General features: G+C 35.1%; 1 protein-coding gene across 1 annotated transcript in view; it reads left to right on the top strand.

Moving 5' to 3' along the window:
• ZFAND4 (zinc finger AN1-type containing 4) overlaps nucleotides 1-13,431 on the top strand; it is a 105,036-nt gene extending 91,605 nt beyond the window's left edge. Inside the window, 2 exon segments of the mRNA XM_054576892.1 lie at nucleotides 12,273-12,390; nucleotides 13,296-13,431. Of these exon segments, the coding sequence (XP_054432867.1) occupies nucleotides 12,273-12,390; nucleotides 13,296-13,431 (254 nt within the window).
• The last annotated feature ends 4,035 nt before the right edge of the window (nucleotides 13,432-17,466 follow it).

Raw genomic sequence — 17,466 nt, 5'->3', positions numbered from 1 at the left:
GAACCTCTAGGTCCACCCATGCTCTTGCAAAAGGTAAGATTTCATTCTTTTTTATGGCTGAGTAATATTTCATTGTGTGTGTGTGTGTGTGTGTGTGTGTGTGTGTGTGTGTGTGTACCACAGCTTTTTTACTTCTCTATTGATAGACACTTGGGTTGCTTTCATATCTTAATATAATAATATAACGGAGCATATATACTTTTGAATTAGTGTTTCAGGTTTCTTCAGATATATACCCTGAACTAGAACCACTGGGCCTTCAGCCAACTTCATTTTTAATTTTTGGAGGAACCTCCACACTGTTTTCTATAGAGGATGCACCAATCTGCACTCCCACCAACAGTGCACTTGGGTTCCCTTTTCTCCACATCCTTGCCAACACTTGTTGTTTGTTGATTTATTGATGACTTATTCTGACAGGTGAGAGGGTATCTCATTGTGGTTTCAATTCACATTTCTCTGATGATTAGTGATGTTGAGCAACATTTCATGCCTATTGGCCATCTATATGTCCTCTTTGGAGAAGTGTCTATATGTCTATTTCACTGAGTTGTCTGATTTTCTAGTATTGAGTTTTCTAGTATTCCTCATTGGAGATGTCATTGGTGAATATCATTTCTCATTCCATAGGTTGTATTTTTTTTATGGTTTCCCTTACTGTGCAAAAACTTTTTAGCTTGATGTAGCCCCATTTGTTTATTTTTTTCTTTTGTTTCCCTTGCCTGATGAGACATGTCAGAAAAAATGTGGCTATGAGAAACCTCAGAGACTTTACTGCTTATGTTTTCTTCTAGGAGTTTTATGGTTTCAGGTCTTACATTTAAGTTTATACTCCATTTTGAGTTTATTCTTGTGTATGGTGCAAGGAGGTGTTCTAATTTCAACTTTTTGTATGTATTTGTTCAATTATCCCAACACTTTTATTGAATAGATTACCTACTTTCCCTTGTTCTTGCTTCCTTTGTCAAATATTAGTTGACCATATAGGCACAGGTTTATTTCTGGTCTCTCTATTCAGTTCCAATCGTGTATGTCTTTTTTTTTATGTCAGTACCATGCTGCTTTGATTATTATAGCCTTGTAGTATAGTTTGATATAAAATAGTGTGTTAACTCCCACTTTGTTCTTTTTTTTTTTTAAAGATTGTTGTTGCCATTTGGGGTATTTTGTGTCTCCATACAAATTTTGGCATTATTTGTTTTGTGAAATACACCATTGGTAACTTGATAGGAATTGCAATGAATCTATAGATTGCCCTGGGTAGTATGGACATCTTAATGACACTAAATCTTCCTGTGTATGAATACAGTATATGTTCCATTTATTTATATCTCTTTTGATTTCTTTCTTCAATGTCATTATTTTATGAGTAGGTGTTTTACCTCCTTCATTAAAATTATTCCTAAGTATTTTATTGTTTTGATGAAATTATAAATGTAACTGTTTCCATAGCTTACCTTTCTGATAGTTCATTTAGTGTATAAAATGGCAGCTGATTTCTGGATTATTTTGTACCTTGCTCCTTTACTGAACTTATTTATTAGTTTTATTACTTTTTTTGTAGAATTTTTAGGGTTCCCAATATACAGTATCATGTCATGTGCAAATAATAACAGCTTTACCTCTCTCTTTGTAATTTGGATACCTTTTGTTTCTTCTTGTCTGATTGCTGTGGCTAGGATTTCTAATACTATGTTGAATAAGAGTGTTGAGAGTGGATTTCCCCATATTCTTGATTTTAAGAGAAATACTTTTATTTTTTTCACCTTTGAGTATGATATTGGCTGTGGGGTTTTTCATACATGTCTTTTATTATTTTGAGGATTGTTCCCTCTATTCTCACTTTTTTTGGGAGTTTTTATCTTAAACAGGTGCTAGATTTTGTCAAATGTTTTTTTGTGCCTCCATTGATATGATCATATAATCTTTATCCTTATTTTGTTTATGAAGTTAATCACATTAATTGATTTGCAGATATTTACCAAACTTGCATCCCAATAATAAATACCACTTGATCATGGTGTATCATATTTTTCATGTATTGGCACATTTGGTTTGCTAGTATTTTATTAAGAATTTTTGTATCTCTTCAATATTTTCAACAGGGCTATTGTCCTATAATTTTTTTCTTTGTAGTACCTTTATTTGGTATTAGAATCAAGGTAACACTAGCCTCATACAATGAGCTATTGTCCTTTTTTTTTCTTTTTAGTACCTTTATTTGGTGTTGGAATCAAGATAACACTGGCCTCATACAATGAGCTTGGGAGTCTGCCCTAATCTTTTAATTTTTTTGGAATAGTTTGAGAAGGTTAGGTATTAGTTCTTTAAGTATTTGGTAAAGTTCACCTCTGAAGCCATCTGGTCCAGGACTTTTTGTTTATGGGGAGTTTTTTGATTATTGCTCTGATGTAATTGCATTTAATTAGTCTATTTTGATTTTCTTATTTCTCTTGATTCAGTCTTGGAAGGTTCTACTTTCTAGGAGTTTATCCATTTCTTTCAGATTTTCCAATTTGTTGGCATATAATTGTTCATAGTATTATTTTATAATCTTTTGTATATCTGTAGTGTTGTATCCTCTCTTTCATTAATCTTTATTCACTTTGGACTTTGTTCTTTCTCTAGTTTCTTTATGTGAAAGGTTATATTGGTTTTTAAAAAATATTTTATTTACTTTTAGAGAGAGGGGAAGGGAGGGAGCAAGAGAAGGAGAGAAACAGCAATGCATGAGGGATACATTCCCTACTATAATTGTATAACTATCACTCCCTTTTTGGACATCAATATTTGCTTTATGTATTTAGGGGCTCTTTTGTGACATGAATAAATGTTTACAATGATTATATCATCTTGATGGATTACTCACTTTATCATTATATAATTACTTTGTTTTGTTATAGCCTTTGTTTTAAAGTCTATTTTGTCTGATGTAAATATTGCTATGCTGATTTTTTTTTTCCATTTGCATGAACTATCTTTGTTCATTCCTTTACGTTTAGTCTGTGTGTGTGTCTTCCATTCTAAAGTGGATCTTTGGTAGGTAGCATATATATGGGTCTTGTTTTATTATCCATTTGACTACTCTATGTCTTTCAAAGTTTCTTATTTTATTTCTTCCATTACCATTTAACTTATACCCTCTCACCCTCTTCAATCACCACTCTGTTGTCCATATCCATGAGTCCTTTCCCTTTTTGTTCAATCCTTGCACCCCACCAAAAGTTGTCATCCTACTCTCTATATATGAGTCTGTCTCTATTCTGCTTGTTAGCTCAGTTTGTCCATTAGATTCCACATGTAAGTGCAATTATATGGTATTTGTCTTTCTCTGACTGGCTTGTTTCAGTTAACATAATGTTCTCCAGGTCTATCCATGCTGTCACAAAGATAAAAATTTTCTTCTTTTTTTTATTGCGGAGTAGTGTTCCATTGTGTAAATATTCCATAGTTGTTTTATCCACTCATCTACTGATGGACACTTGGGCTGCTTCCACATCTTGGCAATTGTAAATGATGCTGCAGTGAACATAGGAATGCTTATATTCTTTTGAATTAGTGTTTTGCATTTCTTTGAGTATATTCCCAGAAGAAGGATCACTGGGTCAAAAGGCAGATTCATTTTTTTTTTTTTTTGAGATGTCTCCACACTGCTTTCCACAGTGGTTGCACCAGTCTGCATTCCCATCAACAGCGCAAAAGGGTTCCCTTTTCTCCACATCCTCACCAGCACTTGTTGTTTGTTGGTTTATTGATAATAGCCACTGTGACAAATGTGAGATGGTATCTCATTGTGGTTTTTACTTGCATTCCTCTGATGATTAGTGACATTGAACATCTTTTCATATGTCTATTGGTCATCTGTATGTCCTCCTTGGAGAAGTGTCTGTTCAGGTCCTTTGCCCATTTTTTAATTGGATTGGTTTTTTGGTGTTGAGTTTTGTAAGTTCTTCATAAATTTGGATATTAACATCTTATCAGTTGTGTTGGCGAATATGTTCCCCATTCTATGGGTTGTCTTATTTTATTGATGGTTTCCTTTGCTGTGCAAAAACTTTTTAGTTTAAAGTAGTCCCATTTGTTTATTTATTTATTTATTTTTTGGTTTCCCTTGCTTGGGGAGATATATCAGATAAAATATTGCTATGAGAAATGTCCAAGGTTTTACTGCCTATATTTTCTTCTAGGACTCTTATGGTTTCAGGTATAACATTTAAGTCTTTAATCCATTTTGAATTTCCCTTGTGCATGGTGTAAAAAGGTGGTCTAGTTTCATTTTTCTGCATGTCCAATTTTCCCAACACCATTTATTGAATAAACTATCTTTAGCCCATTGTATGTGCTTCCTTCCTCTGTCTACTATTAATTGACCATAAAGGTGTGGGTTTATTTTGGGGGTTCTCTCCTGTTCCATTGATCAATGTATCTGTTTTTATGCCAGTACCATGCTGTTTTGATTACCATGGCCTTAGTAATATCAAATGTAACCTGATATTAGGTAGCATGATTACTTCAACTTTGTTCTTTCCCACGCTATGTCTTTTGATTGGGTTATTAAGTCCATTTACATTTAAAGTGATTATTGATAGATATGTAGTTATTGGTATTTTATTTTTCATAATTTTCTTTTTTTCTCTATTTCTTTTTATTGTTTATTGATTTTAGAGAGGGGGAGGAAAAGAGAGAGATAAGGGGAGAGAGAGATTTTTTGTTCCATTTATTTATGCATTTCATAGGTTGCTTCTTGTATGTGCCCTGATCAGGGATCAAAACCATGACCTTGGAGTATTGGGACTGTGCTCTAACCAGCTGAGCTTCCCAGCCAGGGCTTTCTACTCCTTCTTGTAGAAGTTTCTTTAACATTTCTTGTAATAATGGTTTTGCTGATAATGCACTCCTTTAACTTTTTCTTATCTGGGAAGCTCTTTGTCCTTGATTCTAAATGATCATTTGCTTGGGAGAGTAGTCTTGATTGTATGTCCTTGCTTTTGATCACTTTGAATACTTCATCATTCCATACCCTTCTGGCCTACAACATTTCTGTTGGGAAATCAACCAACAGTCTTATGGGAGCTCCCTTGTAGGTAACTAACTGCCGGTTGGGTGTTTGTTTGTTTCTTTTGTCTATTTCTTTGCTGCTTTAAAGAGTTTCTCTTTGTCTTTAACTTTTTGATATTTTAATTATCATGTGTCTTGGTGTCAGCATCTTTGGGTTTATCTTTTCTGGGAATCTATACTTCTCAGACTTATATGTCTGTTTCCTTCTCCAGGTTAGGGAAGTCTTTTTTCATAATTTCTCCAGACAGGTTCTTAATCCTTTGTTCACCCTTTTCTCCTGGTATCCCTATGATGTGGATGTTGTTACACTTGATGTTGTCCCATAGGTCCTTTAGATTTTCCTAGTTTTTTAAATTCTTTTTTTTTCAGGTCTGCTTTGATTTTTTTGGCTATGATGTCCTCCAAATTGCTAATTCAGTCTTCTGCTTCATGTAACCTGCTATTGATTTCTTCTAATGTATTCTCCATTTCAGATATTGCATTCTTCATTTCTGACTTTTATTGTTTCTATGCCTTTTTTTATGTTTACTAGCTCTTTAAGTTCTCACTGAGTCCACCCATTCTTCCCCTAAGTTCCTTGAGTTTCCTTATAGCCTTTGTTTTGAACTCTGTACCTGGTAGCTCAATGGCCTCCATTTTATTTAGTTCTCTTTCTGGGGATTTCTCTTTTTCTTTCATTTGGGATATGTTTCTTTGCTCTCCATTTTGGCTGCCTCTCTGTATTTGTTTCTTAGGTAGATGTTCTATGACTCCCAATCTTGGTGTGGTGACCTTATATAATAGGTGTCATTTGGGCCTCAGTGGTGTGATCTGCCTGATCACTTGAGCTGGGTGCTCCAGGAATGTTCCATGTGTGTGATTTGTGAGCCTTCCTGTTGTATTTGAGTCTTGATTCTTGTTGGCTTATCTGTGAGTGGAGTTGACCATCAGGCTGGCTAACTGGGAAGATTGACCCCAACAACAATGTTCAAGCTGCTGTTGGCAACTGACTCCATGAAGCAGAATTGGCCCCAGCACTGTCTGCTACCTGCCAGCATCTCCTTTTGGATTTACCATTTGTGAAGGTAATTGGGTTGTGCTCTGATGTGGTCTGAAGCTTGCCACTGGGTGTGTTGGTTCTTGGGAATTTTGGGAGGGACTCCAGCACAGGTCAGATGTGAGGTGCTGCCTGTAACCAGCCTTGTGGTACCTGTGTGGAGCTACCAAGTGATCCACAGTTTTTGGGTGCCTCTGCTGAGCCTGGATACTTGTGGGAGGGGCTAAGCTATGTATTAAGGCTAGCTTCCACCAGTTTCAAGTCTGGAGGCTGGTCAGCAAAGACCCAATGCACCTTGGGATGCTTTTCGGTTTGCTGGCTAACTATTTGTCTCAGTGACTGGAGGAGCCTCTTGGCAGTTTATGAGCTGTGTGAGACAGGTTCTCAGTGAGTCACCAGGTAAGGGCTTTGGTGTTCACCTGGTTGATACAGCTTTCAACTTTGTGTCATTATTGGGTCTGACGTAGTTCAGCAAAACCTCATGATACACCAGGGTTAGCTGGCACCCACCTGGAATCTGTGGGCCTTTGTAGTAGAATGGGGTCTCAGGGAGTCACCAGGATGAGGCTAGCAGATTTCCTCAGGCAGGAAGGTGGACTCCCCACTGATTTTCATAGCTAGATACTGCGTGGGCCCTTCTTTCTGGCATTAGGTGCTCTGGGTTAGAGAGCCTGGCTTGGGGCTGAGATTCCTCACTGCTCTGGGGGAATCTCTTCAGATAAGATATCTCTCTGGATTCTCTCCCCGTCACATAGTTATAGAGTCAGCCACTTTTGCATTTCTGCCCTTCCTACCAGTTTCAATGCAGGTTCCTCTGTAAATCTTTAGTTATAAGACTTCTGTTCAGCTTGTCTACAGATAGATATTCAGGTCTATTGTTCTGTACTTTAGCCGTACTCTTGATACGGTCCAGGGAGGAGACAAGTGTAACTGCCACCTACTTTGTCACCATCTGGAATCCCCTAATTTGAGCTTTTTTTAAATTGCCCACAGCACCTTATGGTTTGCCATTAGGAGTGTGAACTGAGTTTCAGTCTGGACCTGTCTTTCTTACCTTCCCTGCCCATTCAATTTGTACTTCTTAATCCCTTCCCCCTTTTCACCCATTCCACCCAACCTTCCTCCCACCTCACAATCATCAACATGTTTTCTGTATATATAAGGCTGTTTTTGTTTTGTTTTGGTTTTTTGATTTCACGTACAAGTGAAATCATATGGCATTTGTCTTTGCCTGAATTATTTAACTCAGCACTGTACCTTCTAGGTCCATTCATATTGTTTCAGATGGCAAGATTTTATTCTCTTTTGTCATTGAATGATATTCTATTTCACCAATTTGGTATATGCACCAATTTTTTTTATCCATTTATCCATTGATGAACTCTTAGGTTGAGTGCATATCTTGGCTATTGTAAATAATGCTGTAATAAACATATGGATGCATATGTCTTTTCAATTAGTGTTTTGAGTTTCTTCAGATAAATGCCCAGAAGTGGAATTGCTGGGTCCTACTTTTCTCCTTTTATAGTCTATGTTTTAAAGTATAGTCTGGTATAAGTAATTGCTACACCAGCTTTTTTGTTTGTTTCCTTTTTCACGAAATATCTTTTTCCTTCCATTTACTTTTAGTCCGTGTATGTCTTTGTATCTGAAGTGAGTTTCTTGTCAACAGCATATGTAAGAGTATTATTTTTTTATACTTTCAGCCACCTTATGTCTTTTGATTGTAGCAGTTATTCCATTTATACTTAAAGCAATTGTTGGTAGCTATGTAGTTACTGCTATTTTATTATTCATGTTTTTTATTTTTTTTTTCTTTTTAAAAAAGTGTCTTTATAATTTCTTATAATACTGGTTTGGTGATGATGAACTCCTTTAGCCTTTTCTTCTCTGTGAAGCTCTTTTTCTCTCCTTTGAGTCTAACTGATAGCTTTTTCCATGTAGCATAATGGTGGTTGTCCACCATACTGCTTTCCATTGTGGCTGTACCATGTTACATTCCCAGCAACAGTGTGCAAGTTTCCCAATTTCTCCACGTTCTCACCAATACTTGTTATTTTCATTCATCTTCCCTCCATCGCCCTCCTTCCCCTCTCCCTCACTCCCTCCCTCCCTTCCTTCCTTCCATTCTTCCTTCCTTCCATTCTTCCTTCTTTCCTTCCTTCCTTGGACATCCTAACAGGTGTGTGGTGGTATCTCATTGTCATTTCAATTTGCATTTCCCTGATGATTAGTGATATTGTGTATCTTATTATGTACTTGGCCTTTCATGTATCTTCTTTAGAGAAATGTCTCTTCAAATCCTTTCCCCATTTTTTAATAAGATTGCTTGTTTTTTTGTTGTTAATTTTTATTTCTTCTCTATATATTATGGATATTAATCCCTTATCAAATGTATGACTGGCAAATAGTTTCTCCCATTCTATAGGTTGCCTTTTTACCCTATTGTTAGTGTCTTTGATGCACAATCATTTTTAATTTTCATGAAATCCAATTTGTCTTTTTTTTCTTTGTTGTCTGTGTTGTTGGTATCATGTCCAATAAATTATTGCCAAATCCAATGTCACGAAGATTTTCATGTAAGTTTTCTTCTAGGAGTTTTATATACTTAGGTCTTGTTGCATTTAGGTATTTGATATATTTTGAATAAATTTTTGAATATAATGTAATGTATAGGTCTAATTTTACTAGTTTCCATGTATGTATCCATTTTGCCTAGAACCATTTGTTCCAAAGACTGTCCTTTCCCTATTGAATGGTTTTTGTACACTTGTCAAAAACCATTTGACCATGTATGTGAAGGTTTATTTCTGGGTTCTTTAATCATGTTCTGTTGATCTGTATGTCTATTTTTATGCTAGTACCATGCTGTTTTGATTACTGTAATATATACATATATACTTTCAGTGTTATAATTATTTTTCCTTGATACATTCAGGTCTGTCCTGTCATAACTACAGCCCAGCCTCTTGAATGTTTGTGTTTCACTTATTTCTACTCTCTTAACTCTTAATTCACACTGCATCTCACTTTTTTTACATCTCACTGCACCTCTGAAATTATTGTTGCTGAGGTTACCAAAGACCTCCAAAATTTCAGATCCAATGGATGCTTCTGTATTTTTATGTTGCCTGATTGTTGTGGCCATCCTTGAAATAGTTGTTTTTTCTCTCTCTTAAGCTCTCTTTCTGGGCTGTCACATTGTAGTAAATATATATATATTTTAACCTCCGTTTTCTTTTGTATTCATTTTACCAGCCTCCTGCTTGTCCTTGTGTATATACTCTTTAGGTTGACTTAATTTAGATAGGTCAAGCCATCTTCTGCTTCCTGCAGTGCTGATTCCTCAAACTAGAACTGTGTAACTTGCTACCATTCCCTTTCAGTAATAACTATATCATCCTGAATTACTGACAAGAGTCTGTGTAAATGTTTGTATAAGTTTTATTTAATTGACCTATTAAGTTCTTCCATTGGTCCTCTCTGCTTTTTACTATAGGGTTTCCCTTGTAAATTTTATTCATCTTCATAGTTTTAGTCATCATTTTTAGGCAGATTACCAAACTTGCATCTTGAACACACTTTACTTTTTTGGCTGCCTTTTTTGTTGGGTGAGTTTTTTATAGATCACTGTGTTAGATAAAATATTAGACCTAGACATGCCAAACAAGTTAGTTGATCCAAATATATTTAATCTTCTTCCGAACAGCAACTCTTCACATCAACATTACTTTTTTGGCTTTTAAAAACTCATATGTTCTATTTTTGTGAGGCAGGACTTTCTGCATACTACACCTAAAGCAGCACATTACAGTTGTGAACACAAAAATCCAGCCACCTTTTATTAAGCCACACATTGAAGAGACTTGCACAAATGAAAAAAAAATACCACTTTTCTCCTCTATAGTTTTTCATTAAAAATATGTTCCATATGTTAAAAAAAAATCATATGTTTAACTCATTTAAGAGAGAAGTTGATGATTAATGATTTCTTTTTATAGGATAAGTAGAGTTTTGCTAGAGTAACAAAGTAAGACAGTATTTTTTAATAACTCTTTTTTGAATATTTTACTTATTTATTTTCAGAAAGAAGGGGAGGGAGGGAAAAAGAGAGGGAAGGAGAGAAACAACAATGTGTGAGAGAAACATCGATTGGTTGCCTGCTGCATGCCCCCAGCTGGGGACCTGGCCTGCAACCCAGGCATGTGCCCTGACTGGAATTGAACCAGCGACCTTTTCGTTCACAGGCCAGCACTCAATCCAAGGAGTCACAACAGCCAGGGAAAAATGGAGCATTTAGAAGGGATTGTGCATATAATGTGTTTGGTGTGTTATTCAGAGTGGGTATAATATGGTAAATGACAGAAAATGACTTTGCAAATTTGGTATTGAACATATTAGGCCTTGAATGCCAGTCCAAAGAATTTGACTTTTTCCTGTTTGTTGTATGGAACCGATATATTAGTGATGGTTCCTAGTCTGGAGTAGATAACCAATGAGTGGTTTTCTCTAGTGGGTAGAAGGCTATATGGAAACTGTTCTCCTTAGAAGAATATTTCAGTTTTGTTTTGGTGCCACTTCATTCCAGAGAACACCACTATGTTCTCTGTCAGCATATCCAAAAGAGCTCTTGAATGAAAAACATTTGGGAAACTTTGAGTTAAGCTCTCCTAAGGGGGAAAAAAAATGAAAATATGACTACACTGAACTAAATTATCAACACATTTTCTACTTTGTTTAGAGAACAATATTTTAAAACTGAATTTCAGCAATAATTGCCATTAGATGAGCTTCCAGAGGATATCCAATAATATATGCTTTTCTTTGGTGTCCTATGAAAATGCTCATCTTATTTTTAGTTTTTAAGAAGTGGAAAATATCCCATCATCCTTGTGAAATGTTCTTAGTAGCTAAGGGCAGTTGATGAAGAAAGCACTTACTAGCTGAGTTGGTTCCCAGTATTATCTGCAGTCATTCAGTTAATTATTTCAAATTTTGTTTCTTGTTTTGGCAAGATATGGGAATATATTTTAGACTGATAATAGAGCAAACTTAATTTCACTGGACTGATATACCCAGTATTTAATGTGGGTTGTGGCAAAAAGGTATACTGTAATTCTAATTTTTTGAACTCTTGAAGAATTTTAAGAGACTTTTAGCTTTCAGATGAACATTAAGTCCAGACCTCCCAAACCTTTATCAGTAGTGGAGAAAGGTACCCATACCACTGACACTCAACAGTTTTCTTTCCCATTACTTCTTGTTTTTGTTTTCTTTTCTTCATGCCTCTTGGACTTTGAGTGCCACCAAGCACTGTGTATTTGCACTGTTTTTGTAACAGCTGTGGACAGTGACTTTGAGCTTCTCTACTTATGAGGGGTTTGTTGGAAATGTGCTCATTTCTAAAAGTATTTCACTTAGTAATTACAGAAATAGATTTATTCTTTTTTATGTCATAACAGATATGTTCTTATTTTTAAGGTGAAAATTCAAGTTGTTACAATCATACAGAATTTAGTAAATGTTTTTTGAAAAGGTAGCACTGTAAAATCAATCATATTAGTTACTGCTGCTAATATATTTTATATAATTATAACATTTAAAATTTTCAGAATGCTTTTTATATGTGAAAACTGAGTTGACCTTAGAACACTTAGAAATCTAGGGAGAAAAATACATGCTCTGTTATCTTAAAAATAAACAAATTGAAGTTTTGAAAGAATAATAACTTGCTTGTGGTTTGATGAATTTAATGTCTATGGGGTAATTATGACTAAAAGACCAATTTCATGATTTTTTGGTACCCCTTCTTTGTTTTTTAAAAAAAGGATGATTATATTGCATATTATGTCATTTCTCAAAGGTCTCATAAACATGATTATGAATCAGACATTTTTCTTGGTTCACTGTCAAGTTTGATGCACTTCCTATATACTGATTGCCCTTAGAAATAATCGGAAATGTGTTGGTGTGTACAAACCTTCTAAAAATATGAGTCAGAGTTAGTTGAAACCCACCATATTTTAAAAATAGATTCTGCAAATAATATTAGATATAAAATAATACAAATTAATTTCTATAGAATAGAAATGTGCTTGTGTTTTGTGTTTTTGCTTAACAGTATTTCACATTTATAATTTTATGCCTGTATTAATCAAGGTGTCCTTTGTCTAAACAGGAGAATGTATCCATCACCTCCCACCTGTGCAAACCCCTATTCAAACAAACAAGAAAACAACAAAGCACTGTTTTCATTGTGGGAAGAAAACTGGACTGGCTACTAGCTATGAATGCAGGCATGTTGGTTGTCTTAAAAAGTTGAGATGCTTTCTTTGTGGTGACCCAACTCAGAGATACAACATAAAATGTTCTCAAAGTTGTTTATTTATAACATTATTAAGATGGCGTTCATATAGCAGCCATCAGTTTAACTCCTCCTAATTGGCTGAAGTAAAGAACAAGTAGATAGTTCATGCATTTCCAAATTCATGAGAACCTCCTCTGCTCCTTAAATTAGGAGATTTGAACCAATGGTGGTGTACACTTTTTTGTCTTATGATAGGTATTCTTGTTCTTTTTTGAGTATAGCTTGAAAGAACCCGTCCTCTAAGATTCTATTTTAAATTTAACAAAGGACTAAAATTAATGTATAAATTTTAACAATTATATGATGTACTTTTATTTTAAAAAAGATGAATAATATATTTATAAAAATAATTATTTTTTAATTAGCATTGGTTAATATGCTTCAAGGATGGTGTCTGCACTTCGATTGAGGCCAGACATGAAAAATAACTGCTGCTTTTTAAGAGTGTATTCTATTCAAATAGAAATAGCTTATCTTGTTATAGAAAAAGTTTTTAAATCCCTCATGGCTTTGTTAGGTTTTCTACTTCTCCCAGATTTAAATAGTGGAAATGTTTATTAGCTTTTGCAGTTTTACTGCTTCATAAATGACTATACTCTATTTCATTCCATAATGTGTTATTTATTATAAACTCTCATAGTCATAAACAGTTAACTTATTCTTTTGGGGGGTGCTTGTGCTTGTTTATGAGTGGAAGAGAAATACCACTGCTGAAATTGCTAAAGAGAACCAAAGGGCTCGTGTTGGACTACCTGAAGTCAAGCTCTGATCTTCAAAAGAGATGAGCCTCTGATAAAAATGTGACTATTGATATAAACTTTCTTTGTGCTTTAGATGTGGAAACAACTTCTGTGCATCCCATCGCTATGCAGAAACTCATGGCTGCACCTATGATTACAAGAGTGCAGGGAGGAGATACTTACAGGAGGCAAATCCTGTGATTAATGCACCAAAACTCCCCAAAATTTAACTCTTGCTCTGCACCTAACTGTTCTGCCTGAGGAATCATATTACACTGACAGACAGAAGAAATATTGTTTAGACTGCATTAATTTTTTTCTACTCCAAACGATTTTCCAAATAACAAAAGCATACAATGCATACTGTTGGAGAATGAGAATGCTACTGTATTTGACCTCTCTATTCTTTGGTGAATCAAAAGTTTTAAAAAGAGTTTTAAAAACTTTAAACTATAATGATTTCACTTTGTTATTGCATGCCTTATGTTAAATATTTTATATATTTGATACTGCAATTTTACTAGACAAGCTTCAAAAGGTATACTTTATGAAGTTACTATCGACTATATAACTATCTTCCACATTGCACAGAAATGACCTGTCATATAATGGCGCTGTTCAAACCTACCACTTTTCTCTGAGGGTGGGGTGGGTGGGGATTTTTAAAAGAAAAATTACATGTGTGAAAGTTTCGTGAGTTTAATAGCAAGTCTCTTATTATTTTATGCTACTTTTTGTAAAAAAAGAACATTTGGTTTTCCAGTGTGGTTTTAATACCAGTAATCTTCCATATTCACATTGGCATTCAGATATGTATTCATTCTACAAAACACATCATGTTAATTACAGCACATATTTCTTAAAATAATACTTTTTAAAAGGCATTTTTAAAATGGATGTCCCACTTGTTGCCATTAAATGCAAAACATAACTTTTCACTTTTGAAAAACAAAATCTCACACAGCTTGGATTGTTTTTCTTATATGTTGAGTGCTATTACCAGAAGAAATTCTAATAAATATTAAATTTTACTAAGAGTTTGATTATTTGATTATTTAAAATAATTTTATGAGGTTTCTTTTTGCTTAATCCCTTCAGCTTTATTACCCAGTCCTCCTACCTGCCTACCCACTGAGAGAGTCAGTTTTCTGTATCTATGAGTTTGTTTCTCTTTTGTTTGTTAGTTTATTTTGTTAATTAGATTCTACACATAAGTGAAATAATATATTAATTGTATTATCTGACTGGTCTATTTCAGTTAGCATAATACACTGCAGGTCCATCCATTGCAGTTGCAAAGGGTAAGATTTCCTTCTTTTTTTCACAGATGAATATATTGCATTGTGTAAATGTACCACAACGATTTTTATCCACTCATCTACTGATGGGCACTTGGGCTGCTTCCATATCTTGGCAATTGTAAATAATGCAGCAGTGAATATAGGGGTACAGGCATTATTTTGAATTAGTGTTTTGGGTTTCCTTGGATATATGCCTAGAAGTGGGATCACAGAGTCAAAAGGAATATCCATTTTTATTTTTTTGAGGTATTTCCATACTGCTTTCCACAGTGGTGTACCAGTCTGCATTCCCATCAACAGTGCAAAAGGGTTACCCTTTCTCCACATCCTCACCAGCACTTGTTGTTTGTTGTATATTGATGATAGCAATTCTGACAAATGTGAGATGGTATCTCATTGTGGTTTTTACTTGCATTCCTCTGTTGATTAGTGACATGAGCATCTTTTCATATGTCTGTTGGACATCTGTATGTCCTCTTTGGAGAAATGTCTATTCTGGTCCTTTGCCCACTCCTTAATTGGATTGTTTGATTTCTTGGTGTTGTGTTTTGTAAGTTCTTTATCAATTTTGAATATTAACCCATTACCAAACATTAGCAAATATGTTCTTCCATTTAGTGGGTTGTATTTTCATTTTGTTGATGGTTTCTGTTGCTGTGCAAAAGCATTTTAGTTTGATGTAGTTCCATTTGTTTATTTTTTCTGTTTCCCTTTCCAGAAAAGATATATCAGAAAAAATATTAATATGAGAAATGTCCAAGGTTTTACTGCCTATGCTTTCTTCTCGGATTTTTATGGTTTAGAGTATAACATTAAAATTTTTAATGCATTTTGATTTTATTCTTTTTTTGCATAGAATTATTTTTATGTATTTATAAAAAACAGGCTGTGTTGTTAGCTATTTAGTGACTGAACTCAAGATTCAATCCCTTAAATGTTTTTCTTTTTTTTTATTGTTCAAATACATTTGTCTTCATTGTCCACCACCAATTTCCCTACCCCACCTACCCACACCTCCCTCCCTCAATCCTTCCTACTTTGGCTTTGTTCTTGGGTCCTTCATACAGGCTGCTGGACTTGACCCCTCCCCTTCCTTTCTCTATTCCCCACCTTCCTCCTTCCCTCGTGTTACTGTTGGATTCTTCTTTCTTTCAACGCTACTGGTTATATTTACCCTGCTGCTTGCTTTGCTGATTAGGTTCCATGTATAGGTGAGATCATATGGTATTTGTCTTTCACCTCCTGGCTTATCTCACTTAGCATAATGCTCTTCAGTTCTGTCCATGCTGTTGCAAAGGGTAGTAGCTCTTTCTTTCTGCAGCGTAATATTCCACTGTGTAAATATACCATAGTGTTTTCATCCACTCATTTACTGATGGGCACTTAGGTTTCTTCCAGCACTTGGCTACTGTAAATTGTGCTGCTATGAACATTGAGGGGCAAAAGTTCTTTTGAATTGGTGTTTGGGGATTCTTAGAGTATAGTCCCAACAGGGGAATCACTGGATCAAAAGACAGTTCCATTTTTAGCATTTGAGGAAACTCCAACTGTTTTCCACAATGGATGCACCAGTCTGCATTCCCACCAACAGTGTACTAGGGTTCCCTTTTCTCCACAACCTCGCCAGCACCTGTTGTTTGTGGATCTGTTTATGATGGCCATTCTGACCGGTGTGAAGTGGTATCTCATTGTGGTTTTAATTTCCATTCCTCTGATGGCTAGTGATGATCAGAATCCTTTCAAATGTCTCTGGGCCCTCTGTATGTCCTCCTTGGAGAAGTGTTTGTTCAGGTCCTTTGCCCATTTTTTTAATGGGATTATTAGTCTTCCTGGAGTGGAGTTGTGTGAGTTCTTTATATATTTTGGAGATCAAACTACTGTCCAAGGTATCCTTGGCAAATGTATTTTCCCTTATAGTTGGATCCCTTTTCATTTTGCTGATGTTTTCTTTAGCCATGTAAAGGCTTATTTTGATGAAGTCCCATTTGTTTATTCTTTCCTTTATGTCCCTTGCACTAGGGGACATATTGGTGAAAATACTGCTGTGTGGGATATCCGAGAGATTCCCACCTATGTTCTCTTCTAAAACTTTTATGCTGTCATGACTTATATTTAAGTATTTTATCCATCTTGAGTTTATTTTGGTGTATGGTGTAAGTTGGTAGTCAAATTTAAATATTTTGCATGTAGCTGGTCAGGTCTCCCAACACCATTTGTTGAAGAGGCTATTTTTATGCCATTTTATGCTGATGCACTCTTTGTCGAATATTAATTGATCATAGAGACATGGATTTTCTGGGCTTGGTATTATTTCCCATCGATCTATGTGTCTGTTCTTATGCCAGTACCAGACTGTTTTGATTACAGTGGCCTTGTAATATAGTTTGATGTCAGGTATTGTGATCCCTCCTACTTTGTTTTTCTTTCTCAAAATTGCTGTGGCTATTCAGGGTCATTTATGCTTCCATATAATTTTTTTAAATGTTTGTTCTATGTTTGTGAAAGACATCATTGGTACTTTAATAGGGATTGTGTTGAATCTATAAATTGCTCTCAGTACTATGGACATTTTGATGATGTTAATTATTCTAATCCATGAGCACGGTAGATACTTCCATTTATTTGTGTCTTCCTTAATTTATTTATTCAGTGCTGTGTAGTTTTCTCAGTACAGGGCTTTTACCTCCTTGCTTATGCGTATCCCTAGGTATTTTATCTCTCTCATTGCTATAGTATAGGATTTTTTTTCCTGATTTCTGATTCTGATATTTCATTGCTGGTGTACAAAAATGCCTTCAATATCTGAATATTGACTTCGTATACTGCTGTTTTGCTCAATTCAGTTATTAGCTAGGTAGTTTTTTTTGTGGAATCTGTGGGATTTTCTATGTACACTATCATGTCATCTGCAAACAATGATAGTTTTACTTCCTCCTTTCCAATTTGGATGCATTTTATTTCTTT

This window comes from Pteronotus mesoamericanus, unplaced genomic scaffold, assembly GCF_021234165.1.
Source record: "Pteronotus mesoamericanus isolate MK-2021 breed Mesoamerican mustached bat unplaced genomic scaffold, CSHL_Meso_final contig_35, whole genome shotgun sequence".
In the NCBI taxonomy this organism is placed as follows: Eukaryota; Metazoa; Chordata; class Mammalia; order Chiroptera; family Mormoopidae; genus Pteronotus; species Pteronotus mesoamericanus.
The sequence above is the reverse complement of the archived record's forward strand: the minus strand, read 5'-3'. Positions and strand labels throughout refer to the sequence as shown.